The 21,513-nt window shown below is 43.5% G+C and overlaps 1 protein-coding gene across 4 annotated transcripts in view; it reads right to left on the reverse strand.

Annotated features, from left to right (window-relative positions):
- The window catches only part of LOC109895400 (E3 ubiquitin-protein ligase RAD18), an 88,848-nt gene that overhangs the window by 23,648 nt on the left and 43,687 nt on the right, over window positions 1-21,513 (reverse strand). For 3 of the 4 annotated variants that reach the window (XM_020489061.2, XM_031822705.1, XM_031822704.1), the window contains 2 exons: window positions 16,060-16,225; window positions 1,336-1,371 (listed from right to left, as the gene is read on the reverse strand). In XM_020489061.2, the coding sequence (XP_020344650.1) occupies window positions 1,336-1,371; window positions 16,060-16,225 (202 nt within the window). The remainder of the gene's footprint in view (window positions 1-1,335; window positions 1,372-16,059; window positions 16,226-21,513) is intronic. The other variant, XM_020489076.2, reaches the window with a different exon arrangement.

The raw sequence follows: 21,513 nt of genomic DNA on the forward strand, positions 1-21,513 counted from the left end.
GACATGGGAACCAGCTGTGCAACAGGACTGATCATTACTCTGAGGTGGAGGGTGAGCCGGAGCTGCACCTTGCCTGACTACACTTCAAACAGTCATAGGCTGTAGGGGGCCTCACGACTTGAGACTGGAGGGACCAAAACCTTGGGAGTAGGTTTATGATACAGTGCTGTGAGAAAGTATTTGCTCCTTTTTGCATATTTTTGAAACTAAATGTTATCAGATCTTCAACCAAAACCCATTATTACATAAGGAATCTGAGTTTACAAATAACAATTATTTTTGAAAAAGCAATTGCCCCATTACACTCAATAACTGGTTGTGCCATCTTTAGCTGCAATGACTGCAACCAAATGCTTCCTGTAGTTATTGATCAGTCTCTCACATCGCTGTGGAGGACCTTTGGCCCACTCTTGCATGAGGAACTTCTTTAACTAAGCAATATTTGTGGGTTTTCAAGCATGAACTATGCGTTTCAAGTCCTGCCACAACATCTCAATTGGGATTAGGTCTGGACTTTGACTAGGCAATTCCAAAACTTCTAATTAGTTGCTTTCTAATCATTTTCATGTAGACACACGCAAACATTGTGTGTTTTGGATCAATGTCTTGCTGCATAACCCAGCTGTGCTTCAGTTTCAGCTCACAGACAGATATCCTGACATTCTCCTGTAGAATTATCTGATACAGAGCATAATTCACAGTTCCTTCTATTAAGGCAAGTCGTCCAGGTCCTGAGGCAGCAAAGCATCCCCAAACCATCACACTACCACCACCATGCTTGACCCTTGGTATAAGGTTCTTACTGTGGAATGCATTGTTTGGTGTTCTCCAGGCATAATGGAACCCATGTAGTCCAAAAAGTTGACTCAAGTTCGCCAAAAAGCACATGGAAGCACCTGGATGATCATCAAGACTCTTGTAATAATGTTCTATGGACAGATGAGTCAAAAGAATAACGTTTTGGACGATATGGGTCCCATTATGCCTTGTGAAAACCAAACCTGACATTAGCAGATTGTTAGTTGAAAAAGCATTAATCCGTGTCAAGTCAAGCAAGGCAGCTGTCCTAGCAGTTGCATCAGCAATTTCAGATCCAATCTGCCCATCAGTAAGGCCTACAATTACCCGCTATTGGCAATTTCCTCGCATCAGCTAACTCCAAATGACAAAAACCCAGCTAGCAGAATTGAGCTGAAGACTGCCCGTCTACAACAGATGTCCTGATGTGGCAACATGGCAGGAGCTGACATGATGATGAGGCCGCATGTTTCCAAACATCAGTGTTGTGTGTGAAGGTTTTGTTATTAAATTTGTCTGAAGAGCAGAATAACTTACTCATAGCATCTGTCAGCGAAGACGTCGGAGATGGAACTGAGAAAACAGAGAGGAGAAACTTGCTATTAAAACTTTCTATTAATAGTGTTCAACCAGTCATCACAACGGAGCAACACACACAAGTGGAACAGAGAAGAAAGAGATAGAGAGTTAAGCCTGGCTGCAGAATTGGCACCAGTCATTGAAACCAACACCATCAGGCTAAAAATAGGGCCATAACACATAACACACATCTCATCAGCAGCCCTCCCTCGCCTCATAACTTGTTGACAGAGCATATCTCTCACATCCAACTCTCCTACTTCGAAAGCACATTTGTATGCTGCTGCCACCCAGCTAAATGGTGGGAAGAACATGTGCAACAAACAGGATGCAGGTTTCTGACAGATTATATATAGTAATGCAATACATCACACCGAGAGAAGAGTTTTCGAAAATCAATACGGGACAAATTTGACAAAAATGAATCTATAGAAATAAACTCAGCAAAAAAAGAAACGTCCTCTCACTGTCAACTGAGTTTATTTTCAGCAAACTTAACATGTGTAAATATTTGTATGAACATAACAAGATTCAACAACTGAGACATAAACTGAACAAATTCCACAGACATGTGACTAACAGATGGAATGATGTAATAATGTAATAATGTATGTGGGCCACACGACACACAAACAAAAGAAAAGGTAAACCCAAGAAATGCATATTTCAGGAGAGTTAGCACCTTGCAGTCTTTGTAAGACTCTGCTTATGAGCGTGGGGGGGTCAATGACAAAAAAACACAATTGTGATTGTCAAAGTGGTATCAAAGATTAGGAAAAGGAAAGCACTTCACTGAATAATTTTCTCCCTGGGTGGTTTCTCTGCCTTTTGGACAGAGAGGAAGAGAGAGAAAGGGAGGAGACAGACATAGAGAAAGAGAGAGAACACTGTCCAGGTGATACTAACCAGCTGAGTCGTTTGGACTATGGCCCAGCCCAGGGATAGAAAACACTAATACGGGACCTATATGACAAAAATGTATCTATATAAATATATATATACAGTACCAGTCCAAAGTTTGGACACACCTACTCAATCAAGGGCTTTTCTTTATTTTTAACAGTTGCTGCATTGTAGAATAATAGTAAAGACATCAACACTATGAAACCACACATATAGAATCATGTAGTAACCAAAAAAGTGTTAAACAAATACAAATATATTTTAGTTTCTTCAAAGTAGCCACCCTTTGCCTTGATGACAGCCTCTTGGCATTCTCTCAATCAGATTCATCTGGAATGCTTTTCCAACAGTCTTGAATAAGTTCCCACATATGCTGAACACTTGCTGGATGCTATTCCATCACCCTGCGGTCCAACTCATTCCAAACCACCTCAATTGGGTTGAAGTCGTGATTGTGGAGGCCAGGTCATCTGATGCAGCACCCTATCACTCTCCTTCTTGGTCAAATAGCCCTTACACAGCCTGGAGGTGTGCTATCCATTGTCCTGTTGGAAAACAAATTATAGTTCCACTAAGCACAAACCAGATGGGATGGTGTATCGCTGCAGAATGCTGTTGTAGCCATGCTGCTGCCTTGAATTCTAAATAAATCACAGACGGTGTCGCCAGCGAAGCACCCCCACACCATACCTCCTCCTCCATGCTTCATGGTGGGAACCACACATGCAGAGATCATCCGCTCACCTACTCTGCGTCTCACAAGGACACAGCGGTTGGAACCATTTCCATTGCTTGTGTTTCTTGGACCAAGCTAGTCTCTTCTTATTATTGGTATCCTTTAGATGTGTTTTTTTTCTCTTCAGCAATTCGACCATGAAGGCCTCATTCACGCAGTCTCCTCTGAACAGTTGATGTTGAGATGTGTCTGTTACTCTGTGAAGCATTTATTTGGGCTGCAATGTGAATGTAATTGCTGATTTCGGGGGCTGGTTACTCTAATGAACTGATCCTCTGCAGCAGATGTAACTACGGGTCCTGCTTTCCTTTGGCGGTCCTCATGGGAGCCAGTTTCATCATAGCGCTTGATGGTTTTTGCGACTGCACTTCAAGAAACATTCAACATACACACACACACAAACACAGCGGGTACATACATACAAGGGGGTACATACAGTGAGGGAAAAAAGTATTTGATCCCCTGCTGATTTTGTACGTTTGCCCACTGACAAAGAAATGATCAGTCTATAATTTAATGGTAGGTTTATTTGAACAGTGAGAGACAGAATAACAAAAAAAAACAGAAAAACGCATGTCAAAAATGTTATAAATTGATTTGCATTTTAACGAGGGAAATAAGTATTTGACCCCCTCTCAATCAGAAAGATTTCTGGCTCCCAGGTGTCTTTTATACAGGTAACGAGCTGAGATTAGGAGCACACTCTTAAAGGGAGTGCTCCTAATCTCAGTTTGTTACCTGTATAAAAGACTCCTGTCCACAGAAGCATTCAATCAATCAGATTCCAAACTCTCCACCATTCCCAAGACCAAAGAGCTCTCCAAGGATGTCAGGGACAAGATTGTAGACCTACACAAGGCTGGAATGGGCTACAAGACCATCGTCAAGCAGCTTGGTGAGAAGGTGACAACAGTTGGTGCGATTATTCTCAAATGGAAGAAACACAAAAGAACTGTCAATCTCCCTTGGCCTGGGGCTCCATGCAAGATCTCACCTCGTGGAGTTGCAATGATCATGAGAACGGTGAGGAATCAGCCCAGAACTACACGGGAGGATCTTGTCAATGATCTCAAGGCAGCTGGGACCATAGTCACCAAGAAAACAATTGGCAACACACTACCCCGTGAAGGACTGAAATCCTGCAGCGCCCGCAAGGTCCCCCTGCTCAAGAAAGCACATATACATGCCCTTCTGAAGTTTGCCAATGAACATCTGAATGATTCAGAGGACAACTGGGTGAAAGTGTTGTGGTCAGATGAGACCAAAATGGAGCTCTTTCTCATCAACTCAACTCGCTGTGTTTGGAGGAGGAGGAATGCTGCCTATGACCCCAAGAACACCATCCCCACCGTCAAACATGGAGGTGGAAACATTAAGCTTTGGGGGTGTTTATCTGCTTAGGGGACAGGACTTCACCGCATCAAAGTGACAATGGACGGGGTCATGTACCGTCAAATCTTGGGTGAGTACCTCCTTACCTCAGCCAGGACATTGAAAATGGGTCGTGGATGGGTATTCCAGCATGACAATGACCCGAAACACAAGGCCAAGGCAACGAATGAGTGGCTCAAGAAGATGCACATTAAGGTCCTGGAGTGGCCGAGCCAGTCTCCAGACTTTAATCCTATAGACAATCTGTGGAGGGAGCTGAAGGTTCGAGTTGCCAAACGTCAGCCTCGAAACCTTAATGACTTGGAGAAGATCTGCAAAGAGGAGAGGGACAAAATCCCTCCTGAGATGTGTGTAAACCTGGTGGCCAACCGCAAGAAACATCTGACCTGTGATTGCCAACAAGGGTTTTGCAACCAGATACTAAGTCATGTTTTGCAGAGGGGTCAAATACTTATTTCCCTCATTAAAATGCAAATCAATTGATAACATTTTTGACATGCGTTTTTCTGGATTTTTGTTGTTGTTATTCTGTCTCTCACTGTTCAAATAAGTCTACCATTAAAATTATAGATGAATCATTTCTTTGTCAGTGGGCAAACGTACAAAATTAGCAGGGGATCAAATACTTTTTCCCCCTCACTGTACATACATACAGTCGTTGCTAAAATATAAATTTTTACAAAGTCTGCTGCCTCAGTTTGTATGATGGCAATATGCATATACTCCAGAATGTTATGAAGAGTGATCAGAAGAATTGCAAAGTCCCTCTTTGCATTGCAAATGAACTGAATCACCCAAAAACATTTCCACTGCATTTCTGCCCTGCCACAAAAGGACCAGCTGACATCATGTCAGTGATTCTCTCATTAACACAGGTGTGAGCGTTGACGAGGACAAGGCTGGAGATCACTCTGTCATGCTGATTGAGCTTGAATAACAGACTGGAAGTTTCAAAAGGAGGGTGGTGCTTGGAATCATTGTTCTTCCTCTGTCAATCATGGTTACCTGCAAGGAAACACGTGCCGTCATCATTGCTTTCCACAAAAAGGGCTTCACAGGCAAGGATATTGCTGCCAGTAAGATTGCACCTGAAATTTATTGGATCATCAAGAACTTCAAAGAGAGTGGTTCAATTGTTGTGAAGAAGGATTCAGGGCACCCAAGAAAGTCCAGCAAGCACCAGGACCGTCTCCTGAAGTTGATTCAGCTGCGGAATCATGGCACCACCAGTACAGAGCTTGCTCAGGAATGGCAGCAGGCAGGTGTGAGTGCATCTGAAGAGGGCGAAGACTTTCGGAGGATGGCCTGGAATCAAAAAGGGCAGCAAAGAAGCCAATTCTCTCCAGGAAAAACATCAGGGACAGACTGAAATTCAAATCAAATCAAATTTTATTTGTCACATACACATGGTTAGCAGATGTTAGTGCAAGTGTAGCGAAATGCTTGTGCTTCTAGTTCCGACAATGCAGTAATAACCAACAAGTAATCTAGCTAACAATTCCAAAACGACTACCTTATAGACACAAGTGTAAGGGGATAAAGAATATGTACATAAGATAGATGAATGAGTGATGGTACAGAGCGGCATAGGCAAGATACAGTAGATGGTATTGAGTGCAGTATATACATATGAGATGAGTATGTAAACAAAGTGGCATAGTTAAAGTGGCTAGTGATACATGTATTACATAAGGATGCAGTAGATGATATAGAGTACAGTATATATGTATATATATGAGATAAATAATGTAGGGTATGTAAACATTATATTAGGTAGCATTGTTTAAAGTGGCTAGTGATATATTTTACATAATTTCCCATCAATTCCCATTATTAAAGTGGCTGGAGTTGAGTCAGTGTGTTGGCAGCAGCCACTCAATGTTAGTGGTGGCTGTTTAACAGTCTGATGGCCTTAAGATAGAAGCTGTTTTTCAGTCTCCCGGTCCCAGCTTTGATGCATCTGTACTGACCTCGCCTTCTGGATGATAGCGGGGTGAACAGGCAATGGCTCGGGTGGTTGTTGTCCTTGATGATCTTTATGGCCTTCCTGTGACATCGGGTGGTGTAGGTGTCCTGGAGGGCAGGTAGTTTGTCCCCGGTGATGCGTTGTGCAGACCTCACTACCCTCTGGAGAGCCTTACGGTTGTGGGCGGAGCAGTTGCCGTACCAGGCGGTGATACAGCCCGACAGGATGCTCTCGATTGTGCATCTGTAGAAGTTTGTGAGTGCTTTTGGTGACAAGCCGAATTTCTTCAGCCTCCTGAGGTTGAAGAGGCGCTGCTGCGCCTTCTTCACGATGCTGTCTGTGTGGGTGGACCAATTCAGTTTGTCTGTGATGTGTACGCCGAGGAACTTAAAACTTACTACCCTCTCCACTACTGTTCTATCGATGTGGATAGGGGGGTGTTCCGTCTGCTGTTTCCTGAAGTCCACAATCATCTCCTTAGTTTTGTTGACGTTGAGTGTGAGGTTATTTTCCTGACACCACACTCCGAGGGCCCTCACACCTCCTCCCTGTAGGCCGTCTCGTCGTTGTTGGTAATCAAGCATACCACTGTTGTGTCGTCCGCAAACTTGATGATTGAGTTGGAGGCGTGCGTGGCCACGCAGTCGTGGGTGAACAGGGAGTACAGGAGAGGGCTCAGAACGCACCCTTGTGGGGCCCCAGTGTTGAGGATCAGCGGGGTGGAGATGTTGTTGCCTACCCTCACCACCTGGGGGCGGCCCGTCAGGAAGTCCAGTACCCAGTTGCACAGGGCGGGGTCGAGACCCAGGGTCTCGAGCTTGATGACGAGCATGGAGGGCACTATGGTGTTAAATGCCGAGCTGTAGTCGATGAACAGCATTCTCACATAGGTATTCCTCTTGTCCAGATGGGTTAGGGCAGTGTGCAGTGTGGTTGAGATTGCATCGTCTGTGGACCTATTTGGGCGGTAAGCAAATTGGAGTGGGTCTAGGTGAGATGGTCCTTGACTAGTCTCTCAAAGCACTTCATGATGACAGAAGTGAGTGCTACGGGGCGGTAGTCGTTTAGCTCAGTTACCTTAGCTTTCTTGGGAACAGGAACAATGGTGGCCCTCTTGAAGCATGTGGGAACAACAGACTGGGATAGGGATTGATTGAATATGTCCATAAACACACCAGCCAGCTGGTCTGCACATGCTCTGAGGGCGCGGCTGGGGATGCCGTCTGGGCCTGCAGCCTTGCGAGGGTTGACACGTTTAAATGTTTTCCTCACGTCGGCTGCAGTGAAGGAGAGTCCGCATGTTTTAGTTGCGGGCTGTGTCAGTGGCACTGTATTGTCCTCAAAGCGGGCAAAAAAGTTATTTAGTCTGCCTGGGAGCAAGACATCCTGGTCCGTGACGGTGCTGGTTTTCTTTTTGTAATCAGTGATTGACTGTAGACCCTGCCACATACCTCTTGTGTCTGAGCCGTTGAATTGAGATTCTCCTTTGTCTCTATACTGACGCTTAGCTTGTTTGATTGCCTTGCGGAGGGAATAGTTACACTGTTTGTATTCGGTCATGTTTCCAGTCACCTTGCCCTGATTAAAAGCAGTGGTTCGCGCTTTCAGTTTCACGCGAATGCTGCCATCAATCCACGGTGTCTGGTTTGGGAATGTTTTAATCGTTGCTATGGGAACGACATCTTCAACGCACATTCTAATGAACCGAATCAGCGTATTCGTCAATGTTGTCGTCTGACGCAATACGGAACATATCCCAGTCCACGTGATGGAAGCAGTCTTGGAGTGTGGAATCAGATTAGTCGGACCAGCGTTGAACAGACCTCAGCGCGGGAGCTTCTTGTTTTAGTTTCTGTCTGTAGGCAGGGATCAACAAAATGGAGTCGTGGTCAGCTTTTCCGAAAGGAGAGCGGGGCAGGGCCTTATATGCGTCGCGGAAGTTGGAATAGCAATGATCCAAGGTTTTTCCAGCCCTGGTTGCGCAATCAGCAAAAGGTACAGGGATTGGACTGCTGAGGACTGGGGTAAAGTCATTTTCTAGGATGAATCCCCTTTCCGATTGTTTGGGGAATCCGGAAAAAAGCTTGTCCGGAGAAGACAAGGTGACCTTAATCCCATTGAGAACTTGTAGTCAATTCTCAAGAGGTGGGTGGACAAACAAATACCCAGATATTCTGACAAATTCCAAGAATTGATTATGCAAGAATGGGCTGCCATCAGTCAGGATGTGGCCCAGAAGTTAATTGACAGCATGCCAGGGCGGATTGCAGAGGTCTTGAAAAAGAAAGGTCAACACTGCAAATATTGACTCTTTGCATCAACTTCATGTAATTGTCAATAAAAGCCTTTGACACATTAAATGCTTGTAATTATACCTCAGTATTCCATAGTAACATCTGACTAAAATATCTAAAGACACTGAAGCATCAAACTTTGTAGAAATTAATATTTGTGTCACTCTCAAAACTTTTATCAAATCAAATCAAATTTATTTATATAGCCCTTCGTACATCAGCTGATATCTCAAAGTGCTGTACAGAAACCCAGCCTAAAACCCCAAACAGCAAGCAATGCAGGTGTAGAAGCACGGTGGCTAGGAAAAACTCCCTAGAAAGGCCAATACCTAGGAAGAAACCTAGAGAGGAACCAGGCTATGTGGGGTGGCCAGTCCTCTTCTGGCTGTGCCGGGTGGAGATTATAACAGAACATGGCCAAGATGTTCAAATGTTCATAAATGACCAGCATGGTCGAATAATAATAAGGCAGAACAGTTGAAACTGGAGCAGTAGCCTTCTTTTAAACTTTTTACATATGCGATACATGACACACACACACACACACACACACACACAGTTGTAGTCGGAGGTTTACATACTTAAGTTGGAGTCATTAAAACTCATTTTTCAACCACTCCACAAATATCTTGTTAACAAACTATAGTTTTGGCAAGTCAGTTAGGACATCTACTTTGTGCATGACACAAGCAATTTTTCCAACAATTGTTTACAGACAGATTATTTCACTTATAACTCACTGTACCACAATTCCAGTGGGTCAGAGGTTTACATACACTACATTGACTGTGCATTTAAACAGCTTCTGATAGGCTAATTGACATAATTTGAGTGAATTGGAGGTGTACCTGTGGATGTATTACAAGGCCTACCTTCAAAATCAGTGCCTTTTTGCTTGACATCATGGGAAAATCAAAAGAAATCAGCCAAGACCTCAGAAAGACAAATGTAGACCTCCACAAGTCTGGTTCATCCTTGGGAGATATTTCTAAACACCTGAAGGTACCACGTTCATCTGTACAAACAATAGTACACAAGTATAAACACCATGGGACCACACAGCGTCATACTGCTCAGGAAGGAGACGCGTTCTGTCTCCTAGAGATGAGCGCACGTTGGTGTGAAAATGGCAAATTCATCCCAGAACAACAGCAAAGGACCTTGTGAAGAAGCTGGAGGAAACAGGTACAAAAGTATCTATATCCACAGTAAAACGAGTCCTGTATCGACATAACCTGAAAGGCCACTCAGCAAGAAGAAACCACTGCTCTTCTAAATTATGTGGATATATTGAAGAAACATCTCAAGACATCAGTCAGGAAGTTAAAGCTTGGTCGCAAATGGGTCTTCCAAATGGACAATGACCCCAAGCATACTTCCAATGTTGTGGCAAAATGGCTTCAAAGTTAAGATATTGGAGTGGCCATCACAAAGCCCTGACATCAATCCTATAGAAAAGTTGTCGGCAGAACCGAAAAAGCATGTGCGAGCAAGGAGGCTTACAAACCTGACTCCAGCTCTGTCAGGGGAAATGGGCCAAAACTCACCCAACTTGTTGTGGGAAGCTTGTGGAAGGCTACCCGAAACGTTTGACCCAAGTTAAACCATTTAAAGGCAATGCTACCAAATACTAATTGAGTGTATGTAAACATCTGACCCACTGGGAATGTGAGGAAAGAAATAAAAGCTGAAATAAATCACTCTACTATTATTCTGACATTTCACGTTCTTAAAATAAAGTGGTGATCCCAACTGACCTAAGACAGGGTATTTTATTAAATGTCAGGAATTGTGAAAAACTGAGTTTAAATGTATTTGGCTAAGGTGTATGTAAACTTCCAACTTCAACTGTATATACACCTATTTTGGAGGGGGGGGGGCTTTATTTAACTAGCCAAGTCGGTTAAGAACAAATTCTTATTTTCAATGACGGCCTAGGAACAGTGGGTTAACTGCCATGGGGATTCGGGGATTCGATCCTGCGGTTACTAGTTCAATGCTTTAGCCACTAGGCTACCTGCCGCCCCACCTGTTCTGAAAGGCCCCAGAGTCTGCAACACCTCAAAGCAAGGGGCACCACCAAGCAAGCGGCACCATGAAGATCAAAGAGCTCTTAAAACAGGTCAGGGTCAAAGTTTTGGAGAAGTACAGATCAGGGTTGGGTTATGAAAAAATATCCAAAACATCCCACGGAGCACCATTAAATCCATTATTAAAAAATGGAAAGAATATGGCACCACAACAAACCTGCCTAGAGAGGGCCACCCACCAAAACTCACGGACCAGGCAAGGAGGGCATTAATCAGAGAGGCAACAAAGATAACCCTGAAGGAGCTGCAAAGCTCCACAGCGGAGATTGGAATATCTGTCCATTGTACCACTTTAAGCCGTACACTCCACGGAGCTGGGCTTTACAGAAGAGTGGGCAGAAAAAAGCCATTGCTTAAAGAAGAAAAAAAAGAAAACACGTTTGGTGTTTGCCAAAAGGCATGTGGGAGACTCTCCAAACATATGGAAGAAGGTAGTCTGGTCAGATGAGACAAACATTTTGTTTTTTGGCCATCAAGGAAAAATCTATGTCTGGTGCAAACCCAATACTTCACATCACCCCGAGAACAACATCCCCAAAGTGAAGCATGGTGATGGCACCATCATGCTGTGGGAATGTTTATCATTGGCAGGGACTGAGAAACTGGTCAGAATTGAAGGAATGCTGGGTGCGCTAAATACAAGGAAATTCTTGAGGGAGACTTGTATCAGTTTTCCACAGATTTGAGACTGGGACAGAGGTTTACCTTCCAGCGGGACAATGACACTAAGCATACTGCTAAAGCAACACTCGAGTGGTTTATGGGGAAACATTTAAATGTCTTGGAATGGCCTAGTCAAAGCCAAGACCTCAATCCAATTGAGAATCTGTTGTATGACTTAAAGATTGCTGTACACCAGCGAAACCCATGCAACTTGAAGGAGCTAGAGCAGTTTTGCCTTGAAGAATGGGCAAAAATCCCAGTGGTTAGATTACAGAGACATACCCCAAGAGACTTGCAGCTGTAATTGCTGCAAAAGGTGACTCTACAAAGTATGGACTTTGGGGGGGGTGAGTAGTTACGCTCAAATTCAGTTTAGTCTTATTTCTTGTTTGTTTCACAATAAAAAATATTTTGCATCTTCAAAGTGGTAGGCATGTTGTGTAAATCAAATGATACAACCCCCCCCCCCAAAAAAAATCAATTTTAAGTCCAGGTTGTAAGGCAACAAAATAGGAAAAATGCCAAGGGCGAGCCACTATATTTATCTGACTATTCACAACAATTGTATTATTGTGTGCACGTAACCATACTCGTTGATCTACAAACCAAAATTCGGAGTAAACCACCCTCCCGCTTAGCCTCTTTCTCTCTGCTGGTGACAAATTGCCAGAAGCATTGCAGGAAGTAAATGCAGGAAGTGTAACCCATTAATGGAAATTATTGCGTCACAATACCAGGCAGCCATTGCAATTGTTTTTATGAGGGTTATTTTATTTTCATGACGGTCTTCATTCATAACTGTTGGTTACAAGGTTATACAGTAATTGTGCCAGCCCTAACTGTGCCATTGCATTGCATGGGTTTTTTAAATAAATCCCTTACTTGGCATATCACATGGTCATCATATCAAGCAGCTAATTTTGGCCTGGATGAAATACAATAGCTGGGATGATGTGAGGTTTACTGAGTTCTTTATCCAAAAATAGTACCTGAAAGGGTGGGTTAAACTTGGCTGTGAAACAGAGGAATGGTAAGTGTGTGTGGTGCCAGGCATAATCAAATATGACCCGATTTGGCTTGAATCCCCTGAGATCAGTGTCTTGGGGCCACAGAGGGCCTGGGAGGCAGGTAAGGACAACCCAGGACAAGGAGCCCATCTAAATGGATTAAACTAGGCCTCTTTGAAGCTGGTTCTTTTCATTGGAAGGCTATTAATATTAATAATGAAAAGCCCAGCGTGAATACTTCCTGGCCAGGGGAAAATGAACAAAAAATGATAACCTAACAGAGAGGAACCTCTAGCGAACTTCTGACTGCTAATAAAACACTTTATCAGGGGATTAACCCTTGCTTTGTAAAAACTACACAGCCACTCTGAGTCCATTAAATTAATGAGTCGATATACTTGGAAAGACGACTAGCTAATTTGACGTTGCATAACTTTTACTCACTTGTTCAGTTTAATCTTTATACTGAAGAGAAATTGATCAGAAAAGTAAATCCTTGTCATACATTGTGTTGCCCATGCTGCACTCCATGGCTTAATCTACAGTGCTTCCAGAAAGCATTCAGATCCCTTGACTTTTTTTTTTTACATGTTGTTACGTTACAGCCTTATTCTAAAATAGATTATTTTATCCATCTACACACAATACCCCATAATGACAGAGAAACAGGTTTTTCGAAATGTTAGCAAATGTATTAAACAGGGGGAAAAAACGTATTTACTAGTACTTTGTAGAACTTTGTCTAAGCTTAAGATGGCTATTTAAGTGAAAATGAATTCAGCCCTAAGTCGGCCTTTTTGAAAGTGAAGTTTGTAAGTTCTTCATGTAGCCTTATCAATATACAAATATAATGTATGTAGCCTACTCACTATTTCAGTGTTATTTTTGCAACATTTTCCTTTATATTATTCTCTTCTCTTGAAAGTAAATCAATACATGTCAGGGGAGGGGAACTTAAAAATAAAATCAATAAAGCAAGTTGGAGGCTGAATAAACTGCCATAGTGTGCAGAAGGAATGAGATTCACCAGAAATAACAAATGGAGAGAACCACAAAAAAGCAAACACATTGGATCAATCTATCCTGAACACCTGCGTTGAGCAGCCCTGATTTATCCCATAATGAGCAGAATACTGCAAGTAATGTTTCTCTCCTAAACATTAAATCAAAACCAAACAAGGACCTGCTTATAGTATGTACCTCCATACGGCTGGCCTTTCACTTATGTAAGATTAGAAGACAGCATTAAATGTTCTCTTCAGAGATGCTCTAAATACCCAACACCTGTGGAGAGTGCAGCCAAACTTCTCAGGATTCTTCAACAACACCCCTCTATGCAAGTTTAATGAATTCAAGAGCTTTTCATCACTTTGCCTGGACAAAGATAATGTTTTATTACAGTGTGTGGAATAAAAAAATACTTTCGTGAAGAGCTCTTCTCCCAAAGATGATCTTTGAGGGCTGTATAGTCCCTTGGAAGTTCTCGACTGTGGAACAGGGAGCAAACAGAATAGCCTAATTATTACACCATTGGGTAAAAAAGCTGATGCATTTTTGTTTTATCGCCTAACAGTAACATGACAGCCTACCACATAAAGAGGGCTCTAATAGGCGCTGACAGGTGATTAAATACAGACAGAAGAGATGGCACAAGCCTGGAGGCCTCATCTCCCTCTGCTCAGTCTGGTGTTCACACTCACACAGGATCACAATGTGACCTCCGGAAGCAGGAGTGAAAAACGGTACCATTACAATCATATGAATGGAAACATGAATAAATTCGAAACAGAGTGACACCTGGTGAGAAGATTTCTATTTGATGACCAAAAGATGAATCTGCTCAAGCAGGTGTGAAGATTATTCAGTAATGGCTGACTCTCACCTGAAAGACCATGTAAACCCTGGATGGGATGGATAAAGGATGAGAAGGATATATGCAATCGATTTTTAGCAAGCCTTTTCTGAAAGAGGAAGCCAATATTTGTTCATATCTCCCTGGAAGTCCTAATAAAACACTTTTACAAGACATTTACATGCCTTAATGCGGACAAACAGAGAGTAAATTGCCTCTGGAAGGTGAGAGCACTCCTCTTGGTGCCCCTCCAGGGGAAGACTAATGAAATGTCTATCTGCATAAAGAGTTAGGTAGGTAGGTGGGCCGTAGCAACTGGTGGGGCTAATGCCTGTCTGTTAGCTATTAGAGCAGGCTGCTGGAGCAGCTCTCCGTCTGACTGACTAACTGGCTCATTACTGGGGGGAGTGGGAGAGAGGTCTGACCAAGTGCTGCTCTGATGATAGCGCCGGCTAAGAGGCAATTTAAGTGGTGTGGTTCAGAGCATTGTCAGGTGTCCGAGTCCCCAGCTGGAAGCCGAGCCAGGCGGTGGCTTTATCAGAGGCAGGTGATGTGCACACACACACACACACACACACACACACACACACACACACACACACACACACACAGGGTTATAATTAATTATCACACCTGCCAGATTTCACACAGACACACTTCCAGCTCCATACAGGCAGAATGTGGGGCGACAGAAAAGCATATTTGCGTGAAGCTCTAGGGCCTCATATGAATAGGAGCAGGTCAATGGAACATCAGCCTCTGCCCAAAAAATATTAACTTGCTGTATAGAGCTCTAAATTGTGGTGGGAGTCTGGACATCTCATAGTGCTTATTTGATAAGGCCCTCTGGCACACAGCATACACAGGTCTGACACTCTGAACAAGGGAGCACACTATTAATTACATTCTGTAGCTGATGGCTCTACGAATCTGCATCCTTTGGGGTCCAGGTCGATATTCCAGACAAAAGCAGCACGTGTTCTATTAACAGCTGCCTGGCTCACGACCAGCTTCCTTGAAAAAATATATTTTCAAAACAATAATGTATATTGTTCCAATACTGTATATCAAAATATTTAATATATCAATCTCTGTAAAAATAGAAATCTACTATAGAGTTTTTTTCTCCTTTGATCAGTTGGTAACTTGTCCCAACCCTATTTTAATAAGAGCTTGGTACTGTTAGGTATCTGTGACTGATTTAGAGTGTTATGTTCAACACGTAACTTTAGTCTTCAACTAGCCAACCTTGCAGTGTCTTTCTAAAGAAAAGGCCATTTAAACTATTCTGGGCTGAAGTGCAGGCAGGCTGTGGGGGTATGAATGCTGATAGAACTCTTTCCAGAGGCCCGCAACGAGCTGTGTGAGTCAGAACCAACTCAATACTCCCGCTGAGAGTCCGACTTTAGTTTCACACAGAGTTCCTCAGTAATACCACACACACACACACACACACACACACACACACACACACACACACACACACGCACACACACACACACACACACACACACACACACACACACACAACAGCTCTCCTGTTTTGAGAGCTGTGAAGCATTGAAACAGAGAAACCCCGGGAAGACAAGTCAAATGTCTGCTTGTTGAGGAGTGTAGAATCAGCTATTCAGCTGGCTTGGGGTGAAGTTCCCCCAAGGTACAGATCAAGAATACCCTTCCCCAATCCTAACCTTAACCATTAGTGGGTAAAATGCACAAATTCAGTGTCTAGGGGCAACTTCACCATAATCAATTCTGCCGTCTCCTGGGCTCGCTCACCTGCTGATGGACACGTCACTGAGACAGCTGGGTGACCTGGAAATGACCTCTACAACAGAAGGCTGCTGCTCCTCAGAGGGCTCCTGCACTGGTGATGTCATCAATATGCAGAAGGCCTCTGAGTCACTGGGACTGGGATCCCTCTGTTCCTGTTCTGCTGCTTTATCTACAGAAAGGAATGGAAAAGAACATGTACAATACTAATGATCATGTCATAAAAGACTGGTAGAAAATCAATCATTGGTGAAAATGAGCTGTCAAGAATCTATGTTGGGAAACTGTCCTTGACAAGTCTTTTAATCTGGATCTATCCTGTTTTAACGTTGTACACATGATGTGTGAGCAGGCTGCATGATAGATGCTAAAGTCATCCATGTCAATTTCGATCTTATATTATAGATATTTCCCCAATGTAATGTTCAAAATGCCTTTAAACACAAACAAACCACTGTGTCTTCTAGGCGGTGGGCAAAATATATGACCAGCAGTTAATGGTATTCTATGCATTATAAATATGATTACCTCTGCACATACTGACGTTTCGTTCTGTGACGGGGGAATTCCATGTAAAGCAATGAAACGCTTGATTTGTCGACAGTTAAAACACCATGTGTGTTTTTTTCTTTTCAAGATGAAAGTAAACAGAATGCTAGGTAGTGCTAGGTACTAACAGCCAATACAGCACGGGCTGGAAGCTATAGCAAGCCTCGATTGGTCAATTGCCCTGCAATATCCCCAATAATTAGCATACTGTTAAGCTTCCCCAACTTAATGTTCACTCACTGATCACCTCTTGCTTCACCTCACTTTGATAGTAGAACTTTCCTTTTATCGAAAATGAATAGACTCCGTCATTTTGTTGGCAGCCATTGCTTTCAGTGGACTACAAGTGTGACCTTTTTTCAAGACATTCAACACACTGAATCCCAAAAGAGCTTGTGGGTGTGTTGCATGTCTGCCTAAAAATTAATACATAATAACTTATGCAACAAGTTATGGCAGTATGCTTCCACGTTTTATGCAATACATGTGTATCTTATTTGGCTGACGTGCCAAAGACGAACCACACATTCGGAGGTAATAGCGTGTGTATTGACTTACAAAATTAATTGTACTCTGGGGCTGTAATTTATTCCCTGCACTACATCAGACAGCATGGGTATGGTGGTGTGCATGTTAACAAGCATCTTTAAAAGGGGTATGACTAAAGACATCAGCATGCTTCAGTTCGGCTGGGCCTAGCCGAACTCAGCAAGCCGAACCGAACGAGTGTACTCGTATACTCCCTTAGAGCTTCGCTTGAAAAAAGATTTTAAAAACGGCAATAGTAGTACTGTTTCCCCTTTTTGAGAAGGCGTAACAACTATACACTTTCTCAAAATAGTCGGAATTAATTTAAGATAACTCAAGAAAACGGTCATTAATATTGACGTTCTTCAGTTGTGCCACCAGAGACTCTGGGTTCACGCCCAGGCTCTGTCGTAACCGGCCACGACCGGGAGGTCCGTGGGGCGACACACAATTGGCCTAGCGTCGTCCGGGTTAGGGAGGGTTTGGCCGGTAGGGAAATCCTTGTCTCATCGCGCACCAGTGACTCCCGTGGCGGGCCGGGCGCAGTGCGCGCTTACCAGACACATTGGTGCGGCTGGCTTCCGGGTTGGATGGCGCTGTGTTAAGAAGCAGTGCGGCTTGGTTGGGTTGTGTATCGGAGGACGCATGACTTTCAACCTTCGTCTCTCCCGAGCCCGTACGGGAGTTGTAGCGATGAGACAAGATAGTAGCTACTAAACAATTGGATACCACGAAATTGGGGAGAAAAAGGGGTAAAAAAAAAAAAAAGAAGAAAAAAAAAAGATATTGACTTTCTTGAAAAAGTGATCTTAGTTGCGCAATATTACAAGATGTTTGGTGGACTATTTTTCAATGAAATGAGTCCTACGGTTTACCAATCACCGACGAAAGGGGCGTAGACTTCGGCTCCGAACTTCGGCTTCCCTCCAGCAAAAAATGTTGTGTGCAAGAACAGCTGAAAAAAAAATCTCGCTGAAGTCCAAAACGAACAAAAACGCCATAAAATATCTTCATAATATATGCACGAACACTATAGAGTTCATGCATCTAACTTTTGGCTGGGAAGCATGCGGACACCTTAATGCCCACATTGAAACAACACTATAACAGAACACGTATCAGAGCCAATATGAGAGGGTTCAAATAAGCTGTCTCCACATTTTTTTATTTCACCAGGTAGGCTAGTTGAGAACAAGTTCTCATTTACAACTGCGACCTGGCCAAGAAAAAGCAAAACAGTTCGACAAAAACAAGTTACACATGGGATAAACAAACGTACAGTCAATAACACAATAGAAAAATCTATATACAGTGTGTGCAAATGTAGTAAGATTAGGGAGGTAAGGCAATAAATAGACAGTGGCGAAATAATTTCAATTTAGCATTAAAACTGGAATGATAGATGAAGATGATGAGAAAGTAGGGATACTGGGGTGCAAAAGAGCAAAAATAAATAACAATATAGGGATGAGGTAGTTGGGTGGGCTATTTACAGATGGGCTGTGTACATGTGCAGTGATCGGTAAGCTGCTCTGACAGCTGATGCTTAAAGTTAGTGAGGGTGATATAAGTCTCCAGCTTCAGGGATTTTTGCAATTCGTTCCAGTCATTGGCAGCAGAGAACTGGAATGAAAGGCGGCCAAAGAGATGTTGGCTTTGGGGATGGCCAGTGAAATATACCTGCTAGAATGCGTGCTAAGGGTGGGTGTTACTATGGTGACCAGTGAGCTGAGATAAGGCGGGGTTTTAATTAGCAAAAACTTATAGATGACCTGGAGACAGTGGGTTTGGCAACGAATATGAAGCGAGGGCCAGCCAACGAGAGCAAACATGTCGCAATGGTGGGTAGTATATGGGGCTTTGGTGATAAAACGAATGGCACTGTGATAGCAAATTGGATGTAGTCTGAGTAGAGTGTTGGAGGCTATTTTGAAAATGACATCGCTGAAGTCAAGGATCAGTAGGATAGTCAGTTTTACAAGGGTATGTTTAGTAGCATGAGTGAAGGAGGCTTTGTTGCGAAATAGGAACACCGATTCTAGATTTAATTTTGGATTGGAGATGCTTAATGTGAGTCTGGAAGGAGAATTTACAGTCTAGCCAGACACCTAGGTATTTGTAGGGCGGGTGCGGGCAGCGATCGGTTGAAGAGCATGCATTTAGTTTTACTAGCATTTAAGAGTAGCTGGAGGCCACGGAAGTAGTGGTGTATGGCATTGAAGCTCGTTGGGAGGTTTGTTAACACAGTGTCCAAAGAAGGGCCAGAAGTATACAGAATGGTGTCGTCTGCGTAGAGGTGGATCAAAGAATCACCAGCAGCAAGAGCGACATCATTGATATATACAGTGAAAAGAATCAGCCCAGGAATTGAACCCTGTGGCACCCCATAGAGACTGCCAGAGGTCCGGACAACAGGCCCTCCGATTTGACACACTGAACTCTATCAGAGAAGTAGTTGGTGAACCAGGCGAGGCAGTCATTTGAGAAACCAAGGCTATTGAGTCTGCCGATAAGAATGTGGTGATTGACAGAGTCGAAAGCTTTGGCCAGGTCGATGAAGACAGCTGCACAGTACTGTCTTTTATCAATGACGGTTATGATATAGTTTAAGACCTTGAGCGTGGCTGAGGTGTACCCATGACCAGCTCGGAAACCAGACTGCGGAGAAGGTACAGTGGGATTTGAAATGGTCAGTGATCTGTTTGTTAACTTGGCTTTTGAAGAATTTAGAAAAGGCAGGGCAGGATAGATATGGGTCTGTAACAGTTTGTGTCTAGTGTCTCCCCCTTTGATGAGGGGCATGACCGCGGCAGCTTTCCAATCTTTAGGAATCTCAGACAAAACAAAAAAGCGTTTGAATAGGCTAGTAATAGGGGTTGCAACAATTGCAGCGGATAATTTTAGAAAGAGATGGTCCAGATTGTCTAGTCCAGTTGATTTGTAGGGGTCCAGATTTTGCAGCTCTTTCAGAACATCAACTATCTGGATTTGGGTGAAGGAGAAGCGGAGGGGCTTGGGCAAGTTGCTTCGGGGGGTACAGAGCTATTGGCTGGGGTAGCGGTAGCCAGGTGGAAAGCATGGACAGCCGTAGAAAATGCTTATTGAAATTCTAAATTTCTGTAGATTAATCGGTGGTGACAGTGTTTCCTAGCCTCAGTGTAGTGTGCAGCTGGGAGGAGGTGTTCTTATTCTCCATGGACTTTACAGTGTCCCAAAACTTTTTGAGATTTGTGCTACAGGAAGCAAATTTCTGTTTGACTGTGAATATTGGTTCCTAACTTCCCTGAAAAGTTGCATATCGCGGGGGCTATTCGATGTTAATGCAGTACGCCACAGGATGCTTTTGTGCTGGTCAAGGGTAGTCAACTCTGGAGTGAACCAAAGACTATATCTGTTCTTAGTTCTACATTTTTTGAATGGGGCGCTTTTTAAAGATGGAGAGAAAAGCACTTTTAAAGAGCAACCAAGCATCCTCTACTGAAGGGATGAGGTCAATATCCTTCCAGGATACCCGGGCCAGGTCGATTAGAATGGCCTGCTCGCTGAAGTGTTTTAGGGAGCGTTTGACAGTGGATGCAGGCAATGATCGCTGAGATCCTGGTTGTAGACAGCAGAGGTGTATTTAGAGGGCTAGTTGGTCAGGATGATATCTATGAGGATGCCCGTGGTTACAGATTTAGAGTTGTACCTGGTGGGTTCCTTGATAATTTATGTGAGATTGAGTGCATCTAGTTTAGATTGTAGCATATCCCAGTTTAGGTCACCAAACAGTAGGAACTCAGAAGACAAATGGGGAGCAATCAATTCACATATGGTGTCCAGGGCACATCTGGGGGCTGAGGGGGGTCTATAACAAGTGGCAACAGTGAAAAACGTATTTCTGGAAAGGTGGATTTTTAAAAGTAGAAGCTCGAACTGTTTGGGCACAGACCTGGATAGTATGACAGCCTGCAGAGTTCTATCTCTGCAGTAGATTGCAACTACACCCCCTTTTGCAGTTCTATCTTGGCGGAAAATGTTGTAGTTGGTGGCCTTCCTAAGCCAGGATTCAGACACGGCTAGGACATTAGGGTTGGCGGGAGTGTGCTGAAGCAGTGAATAAAACAAACTTAGGGAGGAGGCTTCTGACGTTATCATGCATGGAACCAAGGCTTTTACGGTTACACAAGTCAACAAATGAGAGCACCTGGGGAATAGGTGTGGTACTGGGGGCTACAGGGCCTGGGTTAACCTCTACATCACCAGAGGAACAGAGGAGGACTTGGATAAGGGTAGGGCTAAAGGCTATAAGAACTGGTCGTCTAGTGCGCTGGGAACAGAGAATAAAAGGAGCAGATTTCTGGCCGTGGTAGAATAGAGTCAGGGCATAATCTACAGACGAGG

This window comes from Oncorhynchus kisutch, linkage group LG1, assembly GCF_002021735.2.
Source record: "Oncorhynchus kisutch isolate 150728-3 linkage group LG1, Okis_V2, whole genome shotgun sequence".
NCBI classification, from domain to species: Eukaryota; Metazoa; Chordata; class Actinopteri; order Salmoniformes; family Salmonidae; genus Oncorhynchus; species Oncorhynchus kisutch.